Source organism: Gavia stellata, chromosome 1 (genome assembly GCF_030936135.1).
Source record: "Gavia stellata isolate bGavSte3 chromosome 1, bGavSte3.hap2, whole genome shotgun sequence".
NCBI classification, from domain to species: domain Eukaryota; kingdom Metazoa; phylum Chordata; class Aves; order Gaviiformes; family Gaviidae; genus Gavia; species Gavia stellata.
The window spans coordinates 45106960-45134191 of NC_082594.1; the positions used below are offsets into that span (position 1 = coordinate 45106960).

The 27232-nt window shown below is 35.6% G+C and overlaps 1 protein-coding gene across 1 annotated transcript in view; it reads left to right on the plus strand.

Annotated features, from left to right (window-relative positions):
• The window catches only part of PIBF1 (progesterone immunomodulatory binding factor 1), a 123275-nt gene that overhangs the window by 65561 nt on the left and 30482 nt on the right, over window positions 1–27232 (plus strand). The window contains exons 10-14 of the mRNA XM_059820297.1: window positions 6539–6704; window positions 10120–10270; window positions 14286–14376; window positions 20147–20249; window positions 25554–25684. Coding sequence (XP_059676280.1) covers window positions 6539–6704; window positions 10120–10270; window positions 14286–14376; window positions 20147–20249; window positions 25554–25684 — 642 coding nt within the window. The remainder of the gene's footprint in view (window positions 1–6538; window positions 6705–10119; window positions 10271–14285; window positions 14377–20146; window positions 20250–25553; window positions 25685–27232) is intronic.

Sequence of the window (27232 nt, forward strand, 5' to 3'; positions counted from 1 at the left end):
TGTTAAGGAAGCTGTTATTAATGTCACTATACTGATAAAGTTCAGTTAGGTTATTTGAATGCCTTTTGTGTTTATTTCATTGAATCAAATAACAAAAGAGTTAACTCAATCAAGATGCCGATTACTTAAACCAAGTAATAACAGTCTAGGCAAGTGACTGAGCAAACTAAGCATGCATCAGCAGCAGTGAATTAACACAGAGTAGCAACCACATCCTGTTTCATTTAAAAAAAAAAAAGCATGACAGGAGTTGCTCATCTTTTTTACAGTAGCCCAGAAAATAAGCGTGCACTTTCAGGAAGTGGAAGACTGGGTTCAATGTTGATCAGAGCTCCAGGATTAAGAGAAAACTCCCTAGTGAAGGTTTATCATGAAATTCTCATGACTGAAACGTAAGTCCCAAGCACAGGCTAGGCTAGGCTGAAGCTGTGTCTCAGTGCAGGAGCGAATCTTAAGTTTCACATAGTCAGAGTCAAATAAAAGGAAGCACAATTGCATAGTCCAGAGACAAGGAAACAAAGATGGATTTCAGTCCCTGCCAGTCAGCATGATTTAGCAGATACATCTAAAGCAGACTCATCTTTCGTAATGTTCATTCTTCTAATTCTTAAAAGAGATGGAACACTCATCGTGGTAATTAGATCACTGTAGCTGTCCTACTGGAATAAACACAAAGATAAGCAACTACCTTTATAGTAATTCATCATGATGTGCCTTTGATATGTATACTCTACACCTCACCTTTAACTTTGCTCTTCACCAGTTGTGTTACAGGTTAGTGAGAAGATCTGTGCAGCAGCTAACCTGTTTCTTTCTCTGGTGTAAGGCACAAGAATACATGGGAAGTATGCATGTTCTTATTGGACACTACAGGAAAAAGTGTCCAATCTAGTGTACACTAGGCATTAGTCTAGTTAGGGTAGAAAGAATACATGGGTTCTACATACTGAAGAACTCCACTTATTGCATAGGTCATTTTAGGTTTAGGTGTCCTGAAACTACAGGTAGTGTAAAACAGCTGTTTAACTTGCTGAATCTGGATGTCTTGAACTAGCACTTCCTACAAACTGCAAAATAGCACGTGGAAGTGTTGCCTCCAAGGAAGTTGTTTCAACAGAATGAGGATCAGAGGCCAACACATAACAAATGCTTAGAATGCTGCAAAACACAAAAATCTGCTTTGAAGCAAGCAGCTTTAAACAAAGCTTCTAAGCTTACTCTCTCAAACAGACTTTACTAAACCACATGCGAAAGTACTGTATGTTTAATTACTTGATACGAAGCAAATGTAACATCTGGCAAGAACTTGCATGTTAAATCATATTTACCCTTTAGCATTTAAACTACATGTTTCTGCATTTTATTTTTAATAACAATCTAAAACAGGAATACTGTGCTGAAAAAATTCTCAGCACGTTATTTGGGGAAAACAGATTTCAGCAAACAAATTTTTCATTGTTTAAACAATTTGTAGATGGCATGCTTCATCTTCTGTTTAATCGTTAGATCTTTTTTCTTTTGTTGGAGGTATTTAAATTTGTTGTTACTTAGTGCATTGTTATTTTAGTCCAGATTAGAAATAATTTAACGTATTTGATAGACATTAATGAAGCAATAAATGGTACAAAAGACTGAAAATGCCTATAAAGTTAGTGTAACAATTTCTATAAAACACGTGTATTTAAATGAAGAATTACACTTTTCTTACCCATTTTGTAGTAAATATTAAAGCACACTTTCAGTTTATGAACCCAGCCAGACACATGACACATCAGATATGTTCAGTGCTTCAGAAGCTGAACAATGAAAGCGTTTGAAACTAAGGATCAGAGTTCCTACATTTTCAGTTACTTAGTGGGTAGCGTGTGAACTCATTTAATGGCAAATTTTTGATTGCTCAGAAACAAGCCAGCCAGTTTTCAGTACTAAGGATCAAAAAGAGAACAAGTGAAAACAAGATCCTTTGAGTGCCCGTGTTTGAACTGTAGTCTCACAGTTTGCCACATGTATGGACAGCGTATGTGCAGTCTATAACATGACTGAATTTAATTTAGGCCTATGTAGACTGCTGTTACTCCTTCAGTGTGACTCCAAGTGGCACCATAAACAGTAAGGAAAATTCTGTTCTGTGCTTTTATAGTTAGCTTTGGGCTCTTTGGAAGTGAGGAAGCCTTAACAGCCAGACTCAGTTGCAAAAAGTGAGGAGGTTAAACTGGGATTTGAACCTCGTGGTGAAACAAGTATGGGTAGGATTTGATGAAGGATGCCGAACTGTGAGGGTGATACAGGAATAGAGAGAAAGAAAACCAGCAATTGGAGAGTAGGGGTATAAGATAGGAATAGAAACTGAGTAGGCTAGGAACACAGGTGAGAAGAAAAACAGATGCCCCAAGTAGTAAGAATGAAAGTAGAATTGGAAATCAGGAGAAATCTGAGCTGGCACTGGAACAGAGAGGGAGGAGGGCAGGAACATTAGTGGACATGTTGGGGCTGGAAGTGGGAGATTTGCAATAGGACAGGTTAGGGAGGAAATGTCAGTAGCATTTAGGTTTCTCTGCAAATTTGGCACTGAACCAAAGCACAGACATTTGTACAAATAGGAGAGTATATTATAATTACTCTAAATATCTTAGATCTAGAACGGATCCATCTGTGGAGTCAGGATGATTTCACAACTTACAGGTTTATTTTCAAGTTTAAAAATGGAAAAAATGTCTAAAATATATCCTGAAGAGCCTTAGGTTGGTATTATCAAGTTTGCAAAATTAGAAAGGGTTGGTGTTGTGTTTCATATAATCTTGGTAGGACTTCCTTTGGAAGATTTATTATTTCATAGTATTTACTTGCTTGGCATTCTTCCCTATTATCAAGTTTAATACTAGGATTTGCTACTTCTTGAATGCTTAATTTTACAAATGTATTGTCTTCTAATGTACTTCATTACGGATGTCACTTATCTGGACTTCTGTAAGGCCTTTGACTTGGTCCCCCACAGCAGCCTTCTCTCTAAATTGGAGAGAGATCGATTTGATGGGTGGACTGTTTGGTGGATGAGGAATTGGTTGGATAGTCGCATCCAGAGTGTAGTGGTCAATGGCTCAATGTCCAGATGGAGATCGGTGACAAGTGGAGTCCCTCAGGGGTCTGTATTGGGACCAGTACAGTTTAATATCTTTATCAATGACATATTTTCTTTATCAATGAATATTTTCTTTCCTACTTTACTGTAGAAATTACCTTTTTTATAACCATTGTGTCACTCTGCTTTAGCAAACTTCAGGCATTATTGATTGGTCACCCTAATGGTACATAGACATAATGAAGTTGAGATCTCATTCCAGATGATTCTTACATGGGTTTTTTCAGTTTTTTTCATTAGCTCAATCTGTAATTTCCCTTTCATTCCCAACACTCATTCTTCTGTGAGACAAAAGCTCTACTCTTCCACTGTATCAAGTTTGCTAAAATTTCTTGTTTGAGAAAAATCCTGTACACCCGCATTCTACTATTTTTTTCATAATAGTAGTATTAAAGCATAGGGTGGTTTTGGTTTTTTTTTGTTTTCCCTTAGAAACCATCTGGGCAGATTAAGGAATGAATTTTGACATTGTGTTAGATGCCTACATACACACATGCACATACACTTGTGCCGAAATAGTAGCCAAGAAACCAGAGATACTATGTGGCCAAGTAAAAGCAAATATGACAAAGAAACTCCAAATGGTGCTACACTGGAGGAGTTACTAGTGAGCTCAACAGTGTAATAAGGTCAAAAGAAAACCGACTCTTGATAACCTTACCAGTACAAAACAGATCATGCACATGTAAGCACTTCAGATTTCCAAAATGCAAAGTACAGGGGTTTTTTTTCCGAAGTTACTGTTCATGATTGGGTTCATAAGCATGCTCTGGAAGCACCCAGCTGATTGAGTAGACCTAAAATCATCAGAGAACTACGGACTTCTCTGGAAACTATAGAAAGTAAGTACAGAGGAGTATGCGTAGCCTGTGTTTGTATGTGTTTCCAGTGTGTAGGCTCTGTTACAGAACACATCATTGAACCTCAAGCTAATTTAAGGTTTGAAGCAGTCTGCAGTAAGGCATTGCCATTTATTTTCTGTAAAGGCAGAAGATAAGAATTTGTTGTTGAAAGTCAATAAACATGACTTGTGACTCGTAGATGAATTTCATTTGTGTGTTGCATTGCACATCAGCTGGCTGGATGACATGTATCTTTGTGAAGTTTTACTCATTTTGGAACAAAACAGTCTTCCCAGGATTGTAAACAATGTGTATAGTGGAACAGATTTAGTGTCATGTCTGCAGCCAATCATGTACAAAGTGTGGAGAATGTAAGAGTGCTGAAAGTATTTTTGTGTGGTAAAATGAAAATAGGAACATACAGTCAGGGCGCAGTGATGAAATACTTAAAGTATCAGCGCTTGAAAAGCATCTTCAAGCAAATTGACAGCGGTAGTTGATAACCAGGTAGATAATTGGCATTTAGCAGTTTGTTCTCAAACAAAGTTACTGCACTCAAGTGTCATACTATTGAAAAAGAAAATTGTTTTAAAAAGAGCGACCTTTTCATGAGCTCAGTAGGCGGAATTTCCAATCTCTGCTTACACAGCCTGTGTGGGAACAGTCTCATTCATGCGTTGGACTGTTTACTCATACACGGATGTCCACAGAGTGATTATAAAGGGCATCATAATGACACCTGTTTATTCTGTTCAAGTTAATTCCAGTGAAAATTGCTTCCTTTTTGTGCCTTAGAAACATTCCTACATCTGAAATCCTCAGGGAAAATATTTGAAGTAATCCCCTTGTTTTTGTTAAATGCTCTCAATCCTACCTAAAGATCAGGTGCTAAATGGGGTGGAATTGTGTTGCATGACAGCTAACTAACAGCCATGCTGGGTTAGAGTAAAGGTTCATCTGGCATTCTAACAATTTGTTGTTATGTGACTTTTTTGTGGGAAGTACCATTTTGCATTTAATAGTTGTCAAAGGATTTCTCTGCTGAGTTTATTCAGTATCCTCTTGAGTAAGTGTTAATCTTGAGCATCCAAAACATCTTATGGTAAGGAATTTCACAGCTTTCATGTGTGAAGAACGACTTCTATTTGTTCTCATTTTGCATCTGCTAGCTTTATTAGATGCCTTCTCATTCATCTGTTGGAAAATACAGTGAATAATTGATTCCTATTCTCATTGTCGGTGCCACTCATGATGTTACAGGCCTCTCTTATTTCTCCATTTTCCTTACACCATCTCTTTTCCAAGCTCTGGAGTCCGAACTTGCTAACTAATTTCTTCCATACAGTGCAACTGTATAAATGCATGATGTTGCTAGTTGTCAAAGATAATCCTTATTACCCTTCTCTGATGCATTACCAGTTCTATTATATTCCTTGTGAGGTGAGGTACTAGAACGGTAGTCAGTATTAAGTATGCAGGCAACAGCATGGAATGGTAAAGTGACATGACTTCTGTATTTTCTCTATTGCTTTTACAGTAAATCCCAAAATGCTGGGTTTGACCATTATTTAAAACTGAGCTGAAGTTTTCATGGATTTGTGTAGTGTAACCCCAAGATCTCACTCGTGAATTAAAACAGTCAGCTAGGAGTTCATCATTTTATGTATGTAGTTGGGATCATTTTTACAAGCTGTGATTTACTTTGCATACATCTCCTTCAAATTTCATATGTTATTTAATGCGAAGATTCATAAGGCTTTCTACTGTTTGTCACATCACCCTCATTTTCTACAGTACAGTAAGTTAGTATTCTATCAGCAAACTTTTTTTACCCCTCTTTTTTGAGATTATGTGTTAATTATAATGAGTAGAATGAATGAAGTTCACTTCTAAGTGTAGTATTATTTATCTGTCACCTATAGTTACCTTATAGTGATATTCTCAAAAATATACTTCATTTCTGCTTTTTGAGAAGGACCTGCGGTTCTGAATGACTGTGGAAGTTGATACACCATTGTCTGACATTTCTTCATATCTTTGGGTATGGGAAAAAGCAGTGTAACTGATACCCATGATACCCCAAAGTGATATCCCAAGGGATGTGCCATTGATACCACTGATGTCTCATACCTTTTCTCCCTATCGTTTGTAACACGTGGTGGTGAAGACGGGAGACAGCATCTCCTTAGTATCTCTCCCATGAAAAGACTTCAGGGCATACATTTTTTTACGGAGAAAAAAATTCACATTGATCTAATATTTTTTAAAAATAAGATATACTGTAAGGTCATTGTCATTTGATAGTGCATTAACCACATATTCATAAAAGCCATAGACTGAGTTTTCCACATACCGTGTTTTGTTGTCATTATTGTATTGAATTTTCCTAAGTTTCAAATACAGGTTACAATAGTTACATAGATAACCATACTAATACTTATTAAACTCTTAAAAATACTGTATTAATTTCTGAAATTTATACCTGTAATGAACAGGACTAGCATGTATTCCATGTTTGTTTATTTTTGAATCACTAAAATTTTTTTTTTTTCTTTAGGTATAGACAAACGCAGCTTGGCACAGAAAGCAAAGTGGCTGAACTTCTTCACCAGAGTAAGTTAAAGTCCTTTGAAAGTGAACGTGTGCAACTCATGCAACAAGAAACTGCTAAGAATCTTTCACAGTGCCAAATGGAATGTGAAAAATATCAGAGAAAGCTGGAGGTATGTTATATAAAGAGACGCTTTACAGGGCATTACGTAGTTGTTTTCAATTAGAATTTAAAGTGGAAAAGCTTGGGGAAAAAGTAGCAAAGAACATCCACGGCTGAATTAGTATCTCCACCAAATTCTGCTGTAGCAGAATCTAATGACAAAGCTTATTAAGTTTGATCAGTTCAATGGAAAACAAGACTTAAGGGAGAGGAAGAAGGCAAAACAATCTCTCATGGAGAAATTTGAAGACAGCACCTCGTTCACGTGAGGTGTGTATATATATATGCTGGTATCACAAAACTGCTTATGTCAGTCTATGTGTTTTTTGTAGGGAAAGAAGACAGTTACACCAGAAGAGTTATGGTGAATTCAGTATCATTATTAAAAACTAGGACTTGTAATAGCATTGTTTCATAATAAAAATGCTTTTTATTGATACACAATTCTGGAACAAATTTTTACAGCTAAAGAAGTCAAGGAGAGCATGGTGTATACAGCACTGAAAAGAACTAAAATTGCTAATCTTGTCATGGTGGGTTGACCTTGGCCGGCTGCCAGACACCCACCCAGCTGCTCTCTCAAGAGGACAGGGGAGTAAATAAGCTGAAAAAGCTCGTGGGTTGATACAAAGAGAGGGAGATCACTTACCAATTACCGTCATGGGCAAAACAGACTTGACCTGGGGAAAATTAATTTCACTTACTACCAATTGAAATAGATTTAGATAGTTAGAAACAAAGACAAAAACTAGAACATCTTTCCCCATCCCTTTCTCTTCTGGATTTAACTTCCCTCCTTCATTTCTGACTCCTATACCTCCCCCTCCCTGAGCAGCAAGAGAGAGATGGGGAATGGGAGTTGCGGTCAGTCCATAACGGCTCCTCTCTGCTGCTCCTTCCTCCTCACACTTTCACCCTGCTCCAGTGTGGATCCTCCATGGGCTGCAGCTTCTGTTGGGAGAAAGTCTGCTCCTAATAGGGCTCTCCACAGGTTGCAGTTCTTCAGGGTTCAGGGCACGTCCACCTGTTCCAGCATGGGGTCTTCTATGGGCTGCAATGTGGATGTCTGTTCTGGCATGGTCTTTCATGGTCTGCAGGAGGACAACCGGCGTCACCGTGGCCTTCTCCACGGGCTGCAAGGGAATCTGTTCTGGTACCTGGAGCACCTCCTACCCTCCTTCTCTCACCTTGGTGTCTGCACCAAGGCTGTTTCTCACACTTTTTTTCCCCTCACTCCTCACTACCATGCAGCATTTTTCTCCTTCCTTAAAAACATTTTCCTTGAGATGTCACCGTCTTTGCTGCTGGGCTCAGCCCTGCCCTGCGGTGGGTCCGCTGGAGCCAGCTGGAACCGGCTGTGTCCGGGGCGGCTCCGGCCTCTCCTCACAGAGGCACACGCAGCCCCCCACTGCCAGCGCCTGGGCACCTACACCCCGTGCACCTGTTTACATAGAGTTGAATGACTTGGGCCTTTTTATCTCTACAAGCTTAGAATTTACTATCTTTCAAACATGTACTTTCAAAAATGTATCATATCCTGTTCACCTGTTTTAGTATTGGAAAGGTGTCTAGTATTCAACAGAGCAAACTTACTTTAAAAAAAAATTATTCAGCTGTGCAAAGTTAGTCCAAAGTCATATCACTGAGTCCAATTTGTGAGATTTAAATGAGATTGGCAGTGTATGTCTAAAACGTCAGAATACAAACTGGACAGGACAGAATAAAAACCTTTTTTCTAAGTGCCAGCTATGGCAGCCTTCATTTTTTTGGAGAAGGATGCTGTTCTTCAGGTCCCCGCATTTCTAGTGCTGAACCTGCCTAGGGTGTTTATGAAAAGGAACTATAGAGTGGAAACAGAATTAGAGAGTTTTAGATAAAATTTAATTTCTTGTTTTGTCTATATTGGGACATTCAGATCCTGTCTGATGAGGTTAGTTGTGGTCACAAGCACTGGGAGTGCCAGTTGTGCTAGACTTTGAGGTTGCTAAACATATTTTTCATTGCACAGACATGTCTAAACTTTGAGAAGATAGTTAAATTTGAGTTATATTTCCTTTTTCTTTGTGGCTATTTATTTGATCAGAATAACATCTTGAATATTTGGCATTCAATTCTAGTAACACATTTGGCACTTTCTTTTCTCTTTAGAGAGACTCTTTGAAACCAGTTCTCTTTCATTAAGAAATGTTCTTGCAGAATTTAAATACTTGATGTCTGAAGCTTTTACTTTTGTTCCTTTTGACTGAATTCTTATTTTTTTTTAATTTCCTTTCTTATACAGTGTCAATCTACTACGTTTTTTTCCTTATTCTTCTTCTAGGATATTGATCTTAATAGTGTAGTCACTAGTATCTTGTGGCTCAGCTACAGCTGCTTTGTGAACCAACTCTTGGTTTTATTTGGATTTCAGCACAGTAGTTTCTCTTCTTATGCACGCTAAAACAGATGGTTTATATGTTGCCAAATTTTAACCTATACATTTATTTTTCTGTGACACTAGACCAATCTTTTTATGTTGGAGTGGCTTGTTTCTCTAAGCATTGTGCATTCTTTAGTGGTTTTGACAGTGAATCTGGCATTACTGCCATATACACTGTGCATATATTTCTGTATCTTAAGTTTTAGATTCAATTGTCATCTTCAGTGTTTGGGATTTTTATTTGGGAAGTTAGTATTAAGCTTAGCTACAGTACTACATGATTATTCCTTTACCTGTTTGGGTGGAGTTTTTTTCTGCAAAGCATGTAGATTACTACTTTACTTACCAAGGACTTTTTTATTCCAGTTGGTTTTATGATATTTATGTTGTGTTGTTTTCTATTTTCAAGCACTATATCAAGCTTTAGTTTTTACACGGACCTTCATAACTTTTACTTTTGAATATGTGCTTTCTTGTTTAAACTTAAGTGGATTAAGTATTTACATTAGTCCTGAATGTTAATGGCGTATTACCTTTCAGTAATAAGTAAATTATAAGAATCTGGTATATCTTAAATACCAAATTTTGGTATTCATGCATTTACCATTCTGTAAAGGAACCTTCTTCTTTTAAGTTGATAATTAAAATCTGAATTCAGTTAAAGCAACAAAAGTAAATGCATTTACACTGTTTTGAGTGCTGTGTATTAATTTTTTTTAGCTGTTACCTTGCTTTTCCTAACTCTCCTTTAAAATTCCTGTAGCTTTTTCGGAGAGAGATTTTCAGAATTGCTAAGACCTTAGAAGATAGGCATAAGTGTAATCTGTGCAAGATAATATAGTTGAAAAAATAACCACTTTTTAAAGTATTTTAATCTTTCCTGTGCAAAAGTTACATCAAATATTTAGTATCATACTGCTAAGCATTTTACATGTATTATATTTTGCCTCTTTCATAAATAGCTGTAACGCTGAATCCCCGATCTTTTCATTATTCATTCTCACAGGTGCTTACTAAGGAATTTTATAGTCTTCAGTCTTCTAGTGAAACACGCATTATTGAACTTCAAACACAAAATTCTGAGTTTCAAGCAAGGCTAGATACTTACGAAAAACTTGAAAAAGAGCTTGATGAGATAATATTGCAGACAGCAGAAAGTAAGTTCTGTCACAAATTATATTCTATCTGTAAGTGTTTCTGGCATTATGGCAAAATATCTTGTTTCTCATGGCACTTGGAAAGTATTACAGTGCCTGTCATTCTCCCTCCTTATGCCTGACAATTAAGATGGAGTAATTATTTTGATAGAAAATATTAATTATGGGTTTCTAAATGTATTTGTGAATATGTATCAAAAAAACATGAACTTAAACATACGGTTATTAAAAATCGTATCAGTGTTTCTTTTTCCCTCATTTCTCTTTTCCTTATTCTAATCATCCATAATAATTAGATTATTTTTTTTTAGGATTCTCCTACTATTTATTTATATTTTGAATACCAGGAAACCCTCTTTGTTGACAGACAATTATAGGTTTGATAATACAGTACAATGAGTAATGTGAATTTTTGAATGAATTGGGGTCAAAAAAGCTCTTCTTCTGTTGAACTAATAATAATTAGACATTAAGTAGTTGCTTGTGGCAGATCAGTCTGTTCCAAGTACTGAACTCTGGATTAAATTCAGGCCTCATTACTCTTGAAAAATTTTGTCTCTGCTTGGCAAAAATGACAATATCTGTTCTCAAGCACAGCAAAATTTCTGTGAAATCTCTATTGATTTGATTCTGAGCCTATATGAATCCACAAAGCAAGTAATTTCCAATTTGAAACTATGACTCTAATCTTGAAGTCTTTTAGCCTGTGTGTAAATAGAGGAGGACATTTTAAGATTTGAAACTAATTCATGTATCTTCTTGTCCTTTTCTCTTTCTTCGCTCCTCCGAAAAAGAAGCACAATTTATAAATCATGTTTTCGAGGTAGACGATTATTGCATAAGCTTTATATAAAAACAGTAGTGTAGAGCAAAGTATGTATTACTGGGATGCAATGATGTCTGGGTATCTTTAGTAATTAGACTGCACATACTTTATTAATTTTATACGCTGCAGCTTGTATGTGTTAGAATGGCATGACTACCCAAAACATGCTTATGTTTTAGTCGGTAACGCGTTTTTTTAAGTATATTTATAAACTTGCCTAAGGAGTATTTATGTATGAATACAGAATTTTTGGACCTTACCTTCATTTTTTTCCCAAGAAGATAGAGTTCAGAATGCTGTTTTTTGGTTACACTTGGTTACATTTTCTTATGCATCTTGGGATGGCAGTAAAGTTTTTTACAGAACTAAATCATTCTTGACTTCTTAAGTATGTATTTTAATTACAATTTATATTCTATGCTACAGAATATGACTTAAAGAAATGAAAGTTTACAAATTAACTGTTCTGTTAAAATATAATGACTTTATTTTCTGATTTTTGTTGGAGAAAAAAGGGAGTTATAGTTCAATATTATTTAAATATACTTTCTATTTAATAACAGAACATTGGGTTTTCTTTCTGTTATTATTATATGTTTGATATTGAAAGTTAGGATTAATACTAATTAAAACTGAATTCCAGCACCAAGGTGAACTTCTGAGGAAAATCAGAAGAAATAAAAGTATTTCTTTTTCAAAAACACTTTGAAGGAGAACACAGACATACTCCCCCCTGTATCTTGAATTATGTCCTAGTATTTACATGTGATAAATAGCTAAAGGAAGCAAAAAGTTGAAAGAAAGGAAATATAATTATTTTTCAAATTTAATGTGTTCTGGAAATACTCCAGTCTGTCTTTCAGAGAATATAATATAGGCTGAATCATTGTGTGGAAGACAATTAGAATTTTCTATGGACTTTAGTGAGAATAAGATTTTACTCTTCAGTCCTGTGGTCAAGTCTTTATATTTCACTACCATGTAGTATTATTTTTTTCTCCTTGAGTTATGGAGCCTCTGCTGTTCTACAATATTTGGGGGTGCTGGTGGGGGTTGGGTTCTCTGAACTTTTTAATAAACTGTGTATTTGCACGTGAGGTGGCTTTTGTCATATAATCATATAAGCTTTTTATTTTTTCTTTTGGAGACTGTACATGTGGAAGAGATCACTGAGTTGTGACTGTTATTCCCTCATCATTATGCCTCACTTTATTAATATTGAAATAACACGAAACAGCCTATTCTGGAAACTATCAAGAATTTATGTAGCCACTCCTTACAGCATCTGAGTGGTTTCCACATGAATAATAATAGTAAACTTGCTTGGCATTTGTCTATTTTTGCTTTTCAGGGTAAAATCTTCACTTTGGGGTATTTTTGTTGTAGACTAGTTGTTTGATTTTTCTTGCTTCCATTGGTTAGTAACATCTTAAGAAAAAAGTTGAACTTATCTGTATCCTCACAATGGCACTTTTTTGCTAAGCAGTGTAAAAAAACTGTCATTAGTCAGTGTCCCCTAACTTGTAAAATGTACATTTTACACCACGAAGTCAGGTGAAGAGCCTGGAAAGACATAAAAGAAGATGAGAGAAGCACACACTGGTACAGAATATTACTTTGGCTTGATATCTACAACATTTCCAAATTTTTTTTGTGTTTGTCTTCACGATCTGACATTTACATGGACACTACTGACAGATACAAATTTATAGGGCAGGATCTTACTGACATTTTTCTAAGACATACAACACTGAATTTGTAACCAAAAAGAAGGATTATTACAAATGCAGGTTAAATTATGTTTTATTTTTTTCTGAACCCTTTCATAACTAAGACAGCCTTGAAAATCTGAAGTTCTGTTGCCTTTGTACTGCCACACCAGTAAACTTTCTTTGTCACGCTTACTGGAATTTCTGTATTGTTTTTCATGTAACTAGATATGTGACTTCTCACAAGTGCTCTACAAGAGGCTTTTCTCTTTCTAAATGTGTTTTAAGAATCCTTGTTTAAAATAGCATTAAAAGGGTATTAGACAAGTGAGGAAAGAAGCTATAGCATTGCGCAAGTTGCGGAGAGAAGGTATTTCTGATTTTGAGGCACTTGAGCATTAGGAAAGATGAACCAGGTAGGACTGTCAACATTTCCTAAATTTGTCTCTCCTGTTCCCTACTACTTAATTTATCAAAGCTGCTATGTGGTGCCTGGGCTGGTGTTCATTTGTGCTCCCTCCATCTCTCACACCCCTGCCGCTCTCCCTTTCTCTTTGTACCCCTTTACCCATCCTCTCTGTCTCTTCTCTCTGCCCCTGCCTGCCTCCCAACACATAGACTTGTTCATTTTTTTTTTCTGGCCCACTGTATCTTATGGGAGAGAGGAAACCTGAAATACACGAGCTGAAATATTAAAATCTGTACACAATTTAATCTTGCTGCTATTGGGATTTATTTTCAAAGCAATTCCAATATGGTTTAAATCCTTAGAAATACATTTTCAGAAATCAATTATCTATGGAGGCAGAGACTACTTTGAATATTTTTACTTTGTGTAAACATAAGAATCGCCTTCTTGCCCTTCCCTGAAGGTGGGTATGGCATTTGTTTTCCTCAGGTTATCAGAAATTTCTGATCACAACAGTCTTTCAAAAATGATAGTGAGCAGCCTCACAGTGACACCAGCTCCCTCAGCAACCTGGGATGTGTCCCTTCTGGTCCCATGGACTTGTTTATGTCTAGTTGTCTTAAGCACTTCCTAATTTTATCTTCCTCTACTTCCTCATGTATGAACAGAAAATTAATTCTTTACAAAAAAACCCTAAGCAACCTAACCCTGTACTGCTGAATTAAACTTACACTATTAGTGTGTATTTTGTGACTATACCAATAATATGAATATTCAAGGACACTGAACTCTTTTCCTTTACTTTCGTATTGCATAAGTCTTATGTTAGTCAGAAAAATAAAAAGTGAAAAGCCTGTCAGTGTTTTAAGAAATTAATATATGGCACTGTATTAATGCTAATTGTGAACAAAATTGTTCCACTGAAGTCCAGAATGTTGCACCAACTGAAAATCTAGCTTCTAGAAAAATGTTTGTGCATGTGTATAATTATAAATAGAATTGCTCAGAAGCTTGTAAGTTCTTGCACTGTAATTACGTTCTTCAGCAGTACCTTTCTGCAATTTTTTGCAGTGGAAAATGAAGTTGAAGCTGAAAGGGTTCTCTTCTCATATGGGTATGGTGCTAATGTTCCTACAACAGCCAAAAGACGACTAAAGCAAAGGTAAAAAAGTGCCTCCTGAATTTATTTGTTCCAGATAAAGTAAGTGAAGATATGTGCATTATGTTTTGTTTTAGAATGCAGCCAGTTTGATTAACGTAAAGAGTTTTTTAAATTACTTAAGTATACAGGAATAAAATGAAGACTAGGACCTCTTAATGTGGTTGATGCGTATAAATGAGCATATACGTATTTTTCTAGGTCATTTTAAGATCTCTTTTCCTTGTCTTTCAGAAAGATGAATTTTAGTTGTATAAAACTAAACAGCTGTAAAAAGACTAGTTACATTGTTTACATTTATATAATAGGAAATAAGTTTTTAATACCCTAAAAAAGATTGTATGTAATTGTAACAAAAACATCTGTCAGGAAATCAAGAAGGCCGAGGTTTCAGAGCATGACTATTTCATCTTTACAAATACAGGGTCCGATTCCAGTTATATTTCTTCAGTTTGCTCTGATACCGCTTGATCAATAGATAAAAGTGGTGTGTAGGCTGAATAATATGCCTCTTGATCATAGTTATTTTAAAATAATGAATATATATTATGCAATGTCCTTAAGAAATAATTGTGACATTTGAATGGCTCATTGTGAGCATAAAGGCTACAACTCACTGTGAAGTATAGGGAATGTGGATTTGTTTACAATATTTTTAAACTGTGACCACAGCAAAACTTTTGCTGTTGTTAAAAATATGTGTAGATAGTATAAAAAGAAAACATAACCTAAGATTGGAATCATGGAATAGTGGGATGATTTAGGTTGGAAGGAACATCTGGAGGTCAGCAGGGACCAACACTATGCTCAGAGCAAATCCAATTGTTCAAGAGCTTGCCCAGCTAAGTTTAGATTTTTCTCTATGGACAGAGATTCCACATCCTTCACAATACCAGGTCAGAGTAATGTGATTTTTTTTTTATTTTTTTTTTAAATTCAGAATCCTGTCTCCAGCCTGGCAGAGGAGACGCCACAATTAGGATAGTGGTTCTCCCAGGATTAGACTCATTCCTTGCACTTTGTGCCTACAATTTGCTCAAATGCAGGAAAGTCAACTGCATAATTTGTGTTAGTGGTATGTGATCATACTGTCTTCTACCAAAATGAGAAACTCCACCATCATTGGTGGGCACACAGAGAAGAGTATAAAGACAGGGCTAATGTACCATAGCTTCACAGTGTACATTTCTAGCATTCAGGAGCTGGAAGTGCAGTTTTTGTCATGTATAGCTGTTTTTTTACTACAAGTATTAGTTTGTTTAGTCGTTTTTATCTTCTTAATCCCCACCTTCTCCATGACAAAGAATATTTAACATTGGAAGTTACTGATGAGAATTAAGGGCAGATGATGGTCTGTTCATGTTTGCAACAAAGATTTATGGGCCACGTACTATTTCTTCTGTCCTTTATATTTGTTTTTCAAGTGTTGTCAATATGATTGTCAATCAGATTAGACCTGTTGTGCACTGAGTTATATATTGCTGACAAAAATAGTAAAGATTTTATGTAGTACTTAACTTTGGCATGGCTTAATTTGCTCTTCCACATTTTTAAGCCTCATCAGATTGTTTTCTTTTAAGATTTATTTTTATATTACATAAAATTGAAGAAGAAAAACAAAAAGGGGTGGGGGGCAAAAAACTCCATAACCCTGTTGTATGTCTGTTTTAGGAGACTGTTGAGAGTTCTATAGTATCATTTCCTAAAACTTCAGTTCCTTCCTCCTCTGTCAATAGTTTGGGAACTTCTTTGAGATTCAGCATAGATCCTTCTTTTTCCCCACCTTACTAGATTCAGTTTAGATTATTTACATATAAAAGAATTCTGCTAAATTAACTTTGAATGGTGAATCTGATAATCAACAAGCCAGGATTTCAGATGTGCTTAGAAGTGGCTCTATCAGAATGCCTCATATACTCCTCTTTTGTTCCAAAAGGCTTTGGCAGATAAAGCCGATTTAATCCTTCATAATGGTGTTGGAGACTTCACAGACTTTTCTTACCTTTTTAAAATTAAGAAGATTAAAAAAGCCATAAAAGTCTGTGTATGGTTTACCTGCTGCTGTTCTGACTCAACGAAGACTGCCATGCAGAAAATGTGTGTGATGCCTTTGGCTCCCTAAGCTTTAAAACAAACTCTCTGTGACACCAAATTCTATGTTTAGAGCCATTAAAGAAACACAGTAGGTTTTTTCTGCTCTCCGAGACTACTTAAGGAAAGATAATCTATTACAAATGTGAATAATCTTCTTTTTTGGAGTCCACTACCAGTCACAAGTGGTGTTCCCCAGGGCTCAGTATTGGAGCCAGTTTTATTTAATAACTTTATCAATGATCTGGATGAGGGTATTGAGTGCACCCTCAGTAAGCTTGCAGGCAATACCAAGTTGGGCGGGAATGTTGATCTACTTGAGGGTAGGAAGGCTGTGCAGGGGGATCTGGACAGGCTGGATCGATGGGCCGAGGCCAATTGTATGCAGTTCAACAAGGCCAAGTGCCGGGTCCTGCACTTGGGTCACAACAACCCCATGCAATGCTACAGGCTTGGGGAAGAGTGGCTGGAAAGCTGTCCAGCGAAAAGGACCTGGGGGTGTTGGTCTACAGCTGGCTGAATGTGAGCCAGCAGTGTGCCCAGGTGGCCAAGAAGGCCAGCGACATCCTGGCCTGGATCAGAAACGGTGTGGCCGGGACTAGGGGAGTGACTGTACCTTTGTATTCGGCGCTGGTGAGGCCGCACCTCGAATACTGTGTCCAGTTTTGGGCCCGTCACTACAAGAAAAACATGGAGGTGCCGGAGCGTGTCCAGAGAAGTGTAACGAAGCTGGAAAAGCATGTAGAGCACAAGTCTTATGAGGAGCGGCTGAGGGAACTGGGGTTGTTTAGTCTGGAGAAGAGGAGGCTGAGGGGAGACCTTATTGCCCTCTACAACTACCTGAAAGGAGGTTGTAGGGAGGTGGGTGCTGGTCTCTTCTCCCAAGTGACAAGTGATACGACAAGAGCAAATGGCCTCAAGTTGTGCCAGGGGAGGTTTAGACTGGATATTAGGAAAAACTTCTTCACTGAAAGGGTTGTCAGGCATTGGAACAGGCTGCCCAGGGAGGTAGTTGAGTCACCATCCCTGGAGGTATTTAAAAGACGTGTGGAAGAGGCGCTTAGGGACATGGTTTAGTGGTGGACTTGGTAGTGTTAGGTTTATGGTTGGACTTGATGATCTTAAAGGTCTTTTCCAACCTAAACTATCCTGTGATTCTATGATTTATTTATTTTTCTAATTCCAGACATATGGGATCCTAAATGAAGAGCTCTTACAAGTTCACAGCATGCATTTCAGTCTCTGAGACTGTACAAAACCACCGATTCAAGCATAGTGCATTGTGGGGTCTGTACCTCTTTGCCTACTTGCCAGAAACAACTATTTCATTACTTCGGACGTAGGTACCTTATACCTGTATTAGTAAATTAAACATGCCTGGGAACATTCTGAAGTATTGAGACCAAACGGCATGTAGTATCCCGCTTCCGTAAAAGTAAACTCTCAGTGTAGGTTAGCTGCATGTGAACTATGTATTGGCAATGATTGATTGCCTGCACTAACTCTTCAGCTATGCCCAGGAGCTATTTGGGAGGAAATTTTTTGAGGAATGCCAGAATACTACCAGGAACACTCTAGTGGTTTGCTGACAATAAATTATCACACTCTCAAGCACTGCGTAATTTTCTGGTATAGTTGGAATCAAAGTTTTCCAGAATAAGATGTCTTTGCAGATTAGTCCCTTTGTCCCTTTGCTTTAAATTTGTCAAAAAAACATATTGAGAAGCATACTTGAAAGACATACTTGTGTTTATTCTTAAATACTTGCAAAGTCAAGTTCACTGAATAGTTGTAGCTGGGAAAATTATGATGGCCTACATTTCCAAAGTTGCCATGGGAAGGTATCCATGTTTCCCCTTGCACTCTTAATAGTTAATGTATAAGAACCCTAACCAGAGATAGCAGAGAAGTGGTTCATTCCTCTTTTGTACTAGATTGGACCTTAACACACATCTCGTCTCTCCTAAATAAAAATTCAAATAACTAGTTTGGAGAACTGATTTCTCTTTTTCTCAGTTATTGCTTACACAGTCTAATGCTTCTTGTAGGAGGAACTGAGAGAACCAACCTTTTAGTGAATGGTATTGAGAATTTCAGGTAATTCCTCTCATACAAGGTGAAAGTAAAAGATCATCTGTGTGAAAGGGTAGGTTTATAACACAAGTGAAGAATATTAAGACTCCCTTTTACTGAGGAGAAGGTGGAGGTTATGACTGGTCAAATTTTCAGAGAAAGTTTATACATTCATCTTGCTTTACACACTGTAGGCCTCAGCTTAAGGGTAAATATAATCTCCCTGTCAGTGTGCTTTAGACCACCTACACTCTTATAGATTCAGTATCATGGTCAAGAACTGGGTAACACTTTGCTATCCATTATTTGGAGACAATCTTACATTTTCAGTTTATGGATGGTAAGCATTGAGAGTCTAAGATCTTAACTGGAGTGACTTCTCCCTTTCTTCAATATATAAGTTGCTGCAAAATGGCATGTATTTGACTGGAAGGATACATCGTTGTGGAGAGCCATTAGTCCAGTGGTTAAGGCACACTAAAAAAGGGGTATTAACCCTGTATATCTTCCTCATTTTTAGAGCTCTGAATTTCCCATGTCAGGTTGTGAAATAGATTGCTGACTAGAGTGCCTAAACACGGAGGGGTACAATGATAAATTCTCTAGATATGATTTTGATAATTAGCCACCAAGCTGCTGAATCCTACAAAGATGGCAGGATTCATTACAGGATACATAAATTTAGGCATCTAATCATAGGTTTAACACAGAGAATCTAACCTCCCATTATAACCAATTCCGTTCTAATCAATACAGTCAATGGAGTTTGGAGTACATTACAGTTCACCATCCAGGAGTCCATTTTAGTGGCATACAGTCAGACTCTACAGATTATATTGAACAGGACTAAATGATTAACAGCTTCAAAGACTAGGTTAGATGTCTGGAAGTATGCTCTGCGACTGCATGCTGAATCTTCCCATTGCTGCCTGTGGAACTATGCTGTTGAATTGATGATAAACTCTTTTGACTTTGGACATGAAACATGCAAGAGGTTGAGGATCTAATTTTTTAACTAGGGTGTTTAAGTAACTCACTAATCCTTTCTCTTCACTTCTAAGTTAATTTGTGGATCTGCATAAGAGTTTCTTTAAAAAAAGAGTGGAAATAACATTTAACTATTTAGCATATTAAATGTCCGACAAAACAACTTTGCCTTTGTCTTGAAAATTATAAAATACTACATTTTTCAGTGTTCCACTACAAAATGTTTATTAATGTGCTTTTTTTAAAAAAATGGTTTAAGGAGAAGCCACTTACAGTGATTCCCTAAAGTTGCTAAAAAGTAAATAGTCATAATTAGTTGAAACATTTTGACATGATTACTGCAATTGTGTAGTGTTGTACAAATTATATAGGTAATTACTTTGTAAAAAATATTACAATGGCATAACTGTGGGAATACTATTTCAGTGCTGTTAACTTTTGTAATATTTTCATTGTTGTTCTAACTTTGACCATTCTGCATGTTTCACTATGTAGTAAATATGTATTAGTATTTAAGCATTCATGAAAAATTAAGGCAATCAGGTTCTGAAATATAAATGTGAGAATTTCTTTTGCATGTTTTGGAAAAAATTCAACTTGAGCTTGCTTTTCATTGGCACAGTGTTCACTTGGCAAGGAGGTTACTGCAGCTAGAAAAGCAAAACTCGTTGCTTGTAAAAGATCTGGAACATCAGAAGGAACGAGTAACACAGATTTCACAAGAGGTAAATTACTGCTACAAAAAAAATCAAATCTGTAGAGGCTATAAACATTGCCGAACAGCTGTTCATAAAATGAAATATTTTCTAAACAGTGTTTATTATCTATTTGATGTCAAAAAATGGCCTCATAATTAACCAAAACTCTATGTTAAACGTTTTCCAAGAAGTTTATATTGTATTTTGAAATGAAGATCAAAAGAGGGATTACTTTACAGGCTAAACAAGAATGTAAGCCAGACAGACAACGTTCTGATTTCTGAACAGAAGACCAGCTAGCCAAACTAGTTTGTTCTGTTTGATAGTTAATTGTTCAATGAATACCTCATTGCCTTTTACACAGCTCTTCCCTTAAATCACTTTTGAAGATATTTCTGTAAATCCTTTTCTACATTGTTCAGTTCTTGAGTCTTTTGAATATACAAATCTAGGGAAAGTTTAACATAAGCTGCTTTTTAAAAAAGCTAATTTTTTTTTTACTTTGTTACAATTAGTTTAATTTCATTATATTTTAAAATTCTGTATGTAATACCTGAAGTCACATATTTCATTGACATGGAGAACAAACACTAAACAAAACTCAGCTTGAGATCTCCCAGAATTAGGGCGAAATAATTTTTTGAAATATTTTTAAGATTATCTTCTTTGGTTCCTAAGAGAAAATTAGAACTTCTAGATTTGCTACTAGATATTGCCACCATATGGAATTTCTAGGCTGACTGTTTCAGTAATGTGGTTGACAGTTTGATTTTTAAAGCCATGGTAGTTATAAATTAGGATAACTACACCCAAGTGCTTCACAATACAAATACTTGTATTTTCTACATATTATAAAGTTACATTAATTTTTGTGTATTTTATATGTGTATAGATACGATTCTATATATATAATTTCAAGACACATGAACAGTGAAGTTTTTGTACAGGTTTTTTTAACCAATACTACAGGTTATTACAGATTCTTCTTAGGTATATCCTAGTAATTTGTATTTGACTAAAACGTATCTTTCAAATCTTCTTGACTTGAAGACATCAAGAGATTTGTGAATCCAATGTTATCCTTGGTATTTTTCTCTATCACTATTATTTCACTATCATTAATAAAATCTATGGTTTATTTCCCACTTAAATCTGTCTGGTTTCCACTTCAATACATTGCTTCTTACCCACAGTGGTTTTATACTTGCTTCTAGATCACTGATGAAAGATTCAGAACTAGTGACCTTAGTTCAAATTTCTGCAAAATTCCACTAGAACATCTTCACCTCATTTTTATTCTCCAATGAGATGTCCTGTAGCCCTTTCTTGATCTTTTATCATATAATTGTACAGTCTAAACCAGAATGTCATCCAGTACGAAGGTAAATGTCTTGCAGATAGCTAATGCACAGCTACTACGCCTATTAACATCAAACTTGTAAGGTTAAATAAAATCTTTTTACTTGCTTTCTATTAAACACACGTCTGGCATTCAGGTTTGAATGCTTCATCAGATTTCGTTCTTCCTTTTTTTTTTTTTAATTTTGCATATGATTATAGGCCATTTTGTTTGATAAAAATTACTTAAGCCATTCTGCTTGCCATCCTTCAATATGGGCACGAAGATTTTACACTTGTTATTAATGGACTGGATATTATTTCATCATTCTTATGTTACACAAACTGATCATCTGACTTATTTTCAAACAGAGGGCAAAAAATTCTATTGAAAACGTCTGTGTTTTCTTCAGCATTATATACAGTTTTTCTGTATCTCTGCCATAATGGGTTGTACTGTTTCTAGCATTTATTTGCTTCCATTTTTTTCATTCTGAGTTCTATGCCTACTAGTATCAACTTTCCCCTTGAAGTTGTAAATTTTTCTTGTAAATCTTCTGTATTTCATATTTTATACTGATTGCTATCTATTATCTTTCTTTATATAGTTAAAGTTCTTAAACTTCTGTTTGCTGTCTTTACTGCATCCCCTGAGCAAAGATAGATAGATTTTTTACTCCAAGCTATCATCTTTCTTGATTTTTTTTTTGTTTGTTTGTTTTGTTTTTTAAAGAGCAAAACGGAGATTCTGTAGACTACAGCATGCTCAGGTACCCCATTATTATTCTTTTGATTGACATTTTGTTCAGTCATCTAGATGAAATCTAGAACGTGGATTGAAAATTGGTGCCAAAGTGATTGAACCAACTTTTGTTTTGAACTTGGATTAAATACTGGTAATTCACTGCAGTATTTATGATACAAATTTTTTTTTAAGCTCTTTAAAGGAGGGAGGAAAAGAAAAAAGATTGTAATAACTACACAGATGCTTTTTCTAAGATCCTTTTTTTGGACTGTCCTCAACCAATTGCTGTTGAGCTTTATAGAAAGGAATCATACTCATCTTCCGGGAAAGTCCAACATTACTAAGAAGAAAATATTGACTTCTCCATAATATCATTCATTTGATGGAAGTCTGATATAATGTGCCTGCTTGAAAGTTGGAAGCCTATGGAAAAGCTCAGCTGCTGAAAAAAACTTGTCAGTCTTCAGCTAGTCCCATTATGGTTTGTTGAGCTTTATTTAACTGCAGGATCCTATCTAATTTCAGGTCTGTGATACACCATTAGAAAATAATTTTCCCTTGAAGTCCTCTTTCTGTTGCTTTGTATAGCAGTGACCTGCAATGTTAAAGTAGGTACTGAGACTTATTTCATACTACGGAAGGTTTGTTGACCATGTCTAGGACAAACAGAATAAAGGAATTCTTATGACCTGATCTAAGAAGGATCCTCAGCTAGTGATAATCAGTTTATTGCCTCTGCAACTCACTTCATGTTGCTCTCAGTTTAAGTGGAGGGCTATTTATCAGCTTCTGCAAAGTAGTGATGTGCAATTACTACATTTAGTGTCCAATCTAAATTTTAGAATAAATTTACTTCGCAGAGGTTTTGAACAACAGTGTCAGAACTGATGGATAGACAGTCTCTTGTGTCTAGAAGGCTAATATGGTCTTTGGGTGACTTAAAAAGCAAATACTGAGTCAGTATACAGTAAAAGTGTTATCCTAAATAAAGAAATTTACTAAGCTGATACATTTGGCTTGCTGCTGAATGACTTTTTCGAGCCTTCATGATGATGTATTTATGCTTTTTGTATGCTTCGATTGAAACATTTTTACCAGAAGCAGGTTTACATCTTACTCTGAAGGAAAGAGTATAGATCAAGCTGAACAACAATTAAATCCTTCAGCTTGATAGAGATGTCCATTCAGGGATAAATAATAAATGTCCAATTGCAAGGTATTAGATTTATTGCTTAAAAGAATGACACAGAAATACATTAAGGCAGAAAGATATCAAAGTTGCTTACAAAAAATAATGCTTTTGCTCAAGGATAATGCTTAATTTATATACATGTGTGTATATTAGTAAAATTGATCTATTAAATGCATTTAATGCTTAATTGATTACAGTTTAATGACAACCTCTTTTAAGTTTATAGAATCAAACAGGCAGCAAAGCACCACCATGGAGAAGGAAGGGATAGTCTTTTTTCATAACAGCAGCATGCATTTTAGCTGGTAAAGTTAGCAAGTTAATAGATGACTTAGAAGCATCAAACCAAGCTTACAACACCTCACTTGTCCTTTCCCACTGAAGTACTTTAATTCTTATCAGTGAGAACAATGAGGAGCTTCACACTGTGATGACAGCATGCTTTGAAAGTTCTTAGACTATCAAGAACAGGATTCCAAACAAGACCAGTTGGATTAATTTTCGTCTATAATGGCAGCCTTAAGGTTATATACTGCAATTTTTTTAGACCATCCTAGAGATTAGTACTCCATGTCTTGGGATTACTTCTTTTTCATGTAAAGACTATTGTCTCCCTGAAAGAGATCTTTCTTGAGAGCTTGTGCTGTTAGAAAAATAATAGCTTTTTTAATTGCTTATCAATTTATTGAAGATAATTCATTTCTTCAGGAAGATTATTGCCTCTTCTTTTTACTTCTCAACAATTAACTTGGAATTTCACTGTGGACTAGGGTAGGTATTCCCTGAAGGAACTACTGTATTTAAATAATACTTAAGGATTTGCATTAATTTGAAGAAGTGCAATGTTATTGCCTCTCATTTCACTTTTTAAAACATGAGGTGGAGTTAACTCCCCTTTTAGTAAGGCCAGTAAGGTGAGCAAGCAAAGTTTTGCCTATATTCTGTTTTTTAATAAATGTGAACCGTTACATTATAAGTTCTTTGCACATTTGACAGAGTATAGAAGGCAGAAGTAAAACTGCAGTAATATTATAATGGAATCAGAGAAAGAAGGACACACGGTCTCATGTTTTGAAAATTGTGAATAGGAGAAAAATCTGATTTTAATAAAGTCCTGAAATATTATTTAAATAGACTAGGTCTATAGGAAGGGTTTTTTTCCCCCTGCTTGTTTGGAACAACACAAAATAGGACAACTGGCTCCTGAGTCTGATTTGACAAATGCAGATTCTTTATTCAGAAATTTTATAAACTAATTGGAAAGCTTAACCATTTTGCATTGAGTTCATTCCATTAGACCTGTTTATATCTGAACTTTAGAAGATTTTATTTTATTTTTTAAAGACTCTAGTAGGTATTCGTGACATATATGTACTCTAGCTGCTGAAACTGCTAAATCTTGATGTGTGCTCTTAATTCTGTACGTATTTTAGTGAATTATCTTGTTGCATTGCTCAAGATGCAAGCCATGTCATGTGAGCTTTTTCGACCTAGTGATCCTAGTTTGTTCAGGGAATACGGCTAGAAAGGTTTATTTCCTACTTATGGGTATGACAGTTATTTTATACTACTCTTGTAAACATACTGCTGAATTTCACTTTTCATACACAGTCATTGATGAGAGGAAAGGGGACTTTTTTCCCACTATTACTGTGTTTCAATTTCCGAGCTGAAAATTCCATTGTAATAGTATACTGTTTTTAAAAAGTCACTTGTGGTCAATACAGTGAACAAACAGAGGCCTTGTCTATACTAATTTTTTTCATCAGTGGAAGCTGTTACATAAAAACTCTTGAAAATTCACATTAGGGAAGTGTAGACAGCAGTAGCAGTGATTGCAGTGAAAATATTGTACAGTTAGAACAGAAAAATGAGAGGATAAGATAGTAATTTGAGGGTAGTTTGTTTTGTGGGGTTTTTTGTGAAATAACAGGTTTGGTTTTTATATTATTATGCAATTGGTAATAATAATATCCAATAACAATTCAATAATGATCAAGTAATTGTGCTTTATAAATTATAAAATTTGTAATAGTAATACTTCTTTTTTTGGCAGCTTGACAGAGCAAATTCTTTGTTGAGTCAAGTACAACAGCCATACAAATACCTCATTGAAACTGTGCAACAGAGAGATTCTCAAATAATTCTACAGAAAGAACATATTACACAACTTGAAAAAGATGTCAGGTAATTAAAATTGCCGTTTCTTTATTATAAACTGAAATTAAAATCACTTATGTGTTTATCATTAGAAATCAGTTATGTTATTGGCCATAAAGTAGGAAATGTTGACACTCCATCATTGACTAAATCCAGTCTTTATGCTGGAACTCTAGCATCTGTGATTCCTCTCTTACTGTCAGAAAAAGAGGTTTTAGGTTTGGAAAAGCAGGAATGATAGTCAGGTTTAAAGTGAGTTTGGAGTTGAGAAGAGCTCTCATGAAGTAGAGGAAAGTTCAGAAGAGTAATAGGAAAGAATGACACACCAGATGTACAAAAGTAAAAATAAAGAAATAAAGTCAGAGAAAAATAATAGACTAGTCCACTAGCAAAGTGTATTTGGGGCATAACTCAAGCAGAGTTCCTCTAGTGGAAAGAGAGGCTCTGATTTGCTGTTATATCCAGCTGTCAGAACTCTCTGACCACTGAGCAACTTCCCACTGTCATAAAGCTTTATAAACTATGTTTGACATCTGGTTCCCAAGTAAGCTGTTATAAAATAACCTGCCCCTTGATTTTCACGGAAGTGCATAGCTGTGTGCCACTGCCCTACAGAAGAATTAGCATTTTAACTATTAGTTGTTTATGTGGTGTCTTGGTTTAGGAAACACATACGGTAACAATTATGAAGCATTAATGTGATTGTATTATGAAGCAATTACATGAAAAATACAGGGTTTTTTCCAACAAATCTGTTGAAGCAATGAAAATAGAAAAAGTAGGACTCACCATAGCTCAATACTTTATCCTACATATCCTACATACTCTCTTACATATGTATCTATTCAGAGTGTTTTGATGGTTTAGGATAGTATTTGTTGTGCCTTGAGGAATACCTAAAAATGCTTATTATCCAAGTAAATCTATACATAAATCAATACATTTATAAACAAACTGAAATATTCATTCATACTTCCTGACAAGATATCTTTCACTGGGCTTAACTTTGATTCACTAAGAATAGATCTTTTTTTATTCCAGAATCAAGTGTTCTTAGTATTTTCCTAGACCTGATATATTAAAACTTCAGAGGTAAATTATATGTTTCTAGGAGATGAAAAATCACAATGTTCTCTATATATGCAGGATCTTTTCCAAATGTGAGTGAAATCATCAAAGAATTGGTCAGTAGCAAATTAAATTTTCAGATTACGGTAACATGACAATGTCTTTCATTATTCATAGTTGTCCAAAAGTCTCAAAAGCTAGGCAAAAAGGGAGTAGATAGGTGAGGTAATTTCTGAAAGTGTATGTTTCATGACATTAAAATATATAAGAAATTAAATGCATTATTAACATTGATTCTCTTGAGGTTTTTATGGCTCATTACAAATAATCTGTATGCCCAGATATTCTTCCTAAATTTAGCCTACAAATTAAGGCACCTAAATTAGGAACTTAGTCATGTCAGCTTTCCTTAGTAGTTCATGGAGGCAGTGGCATCTCCAAAAAGCAATTCAGATTTTGGATAGAGTGAGTCATTTGCTAGAGATGCCTCTTACTCTCCATTAACTA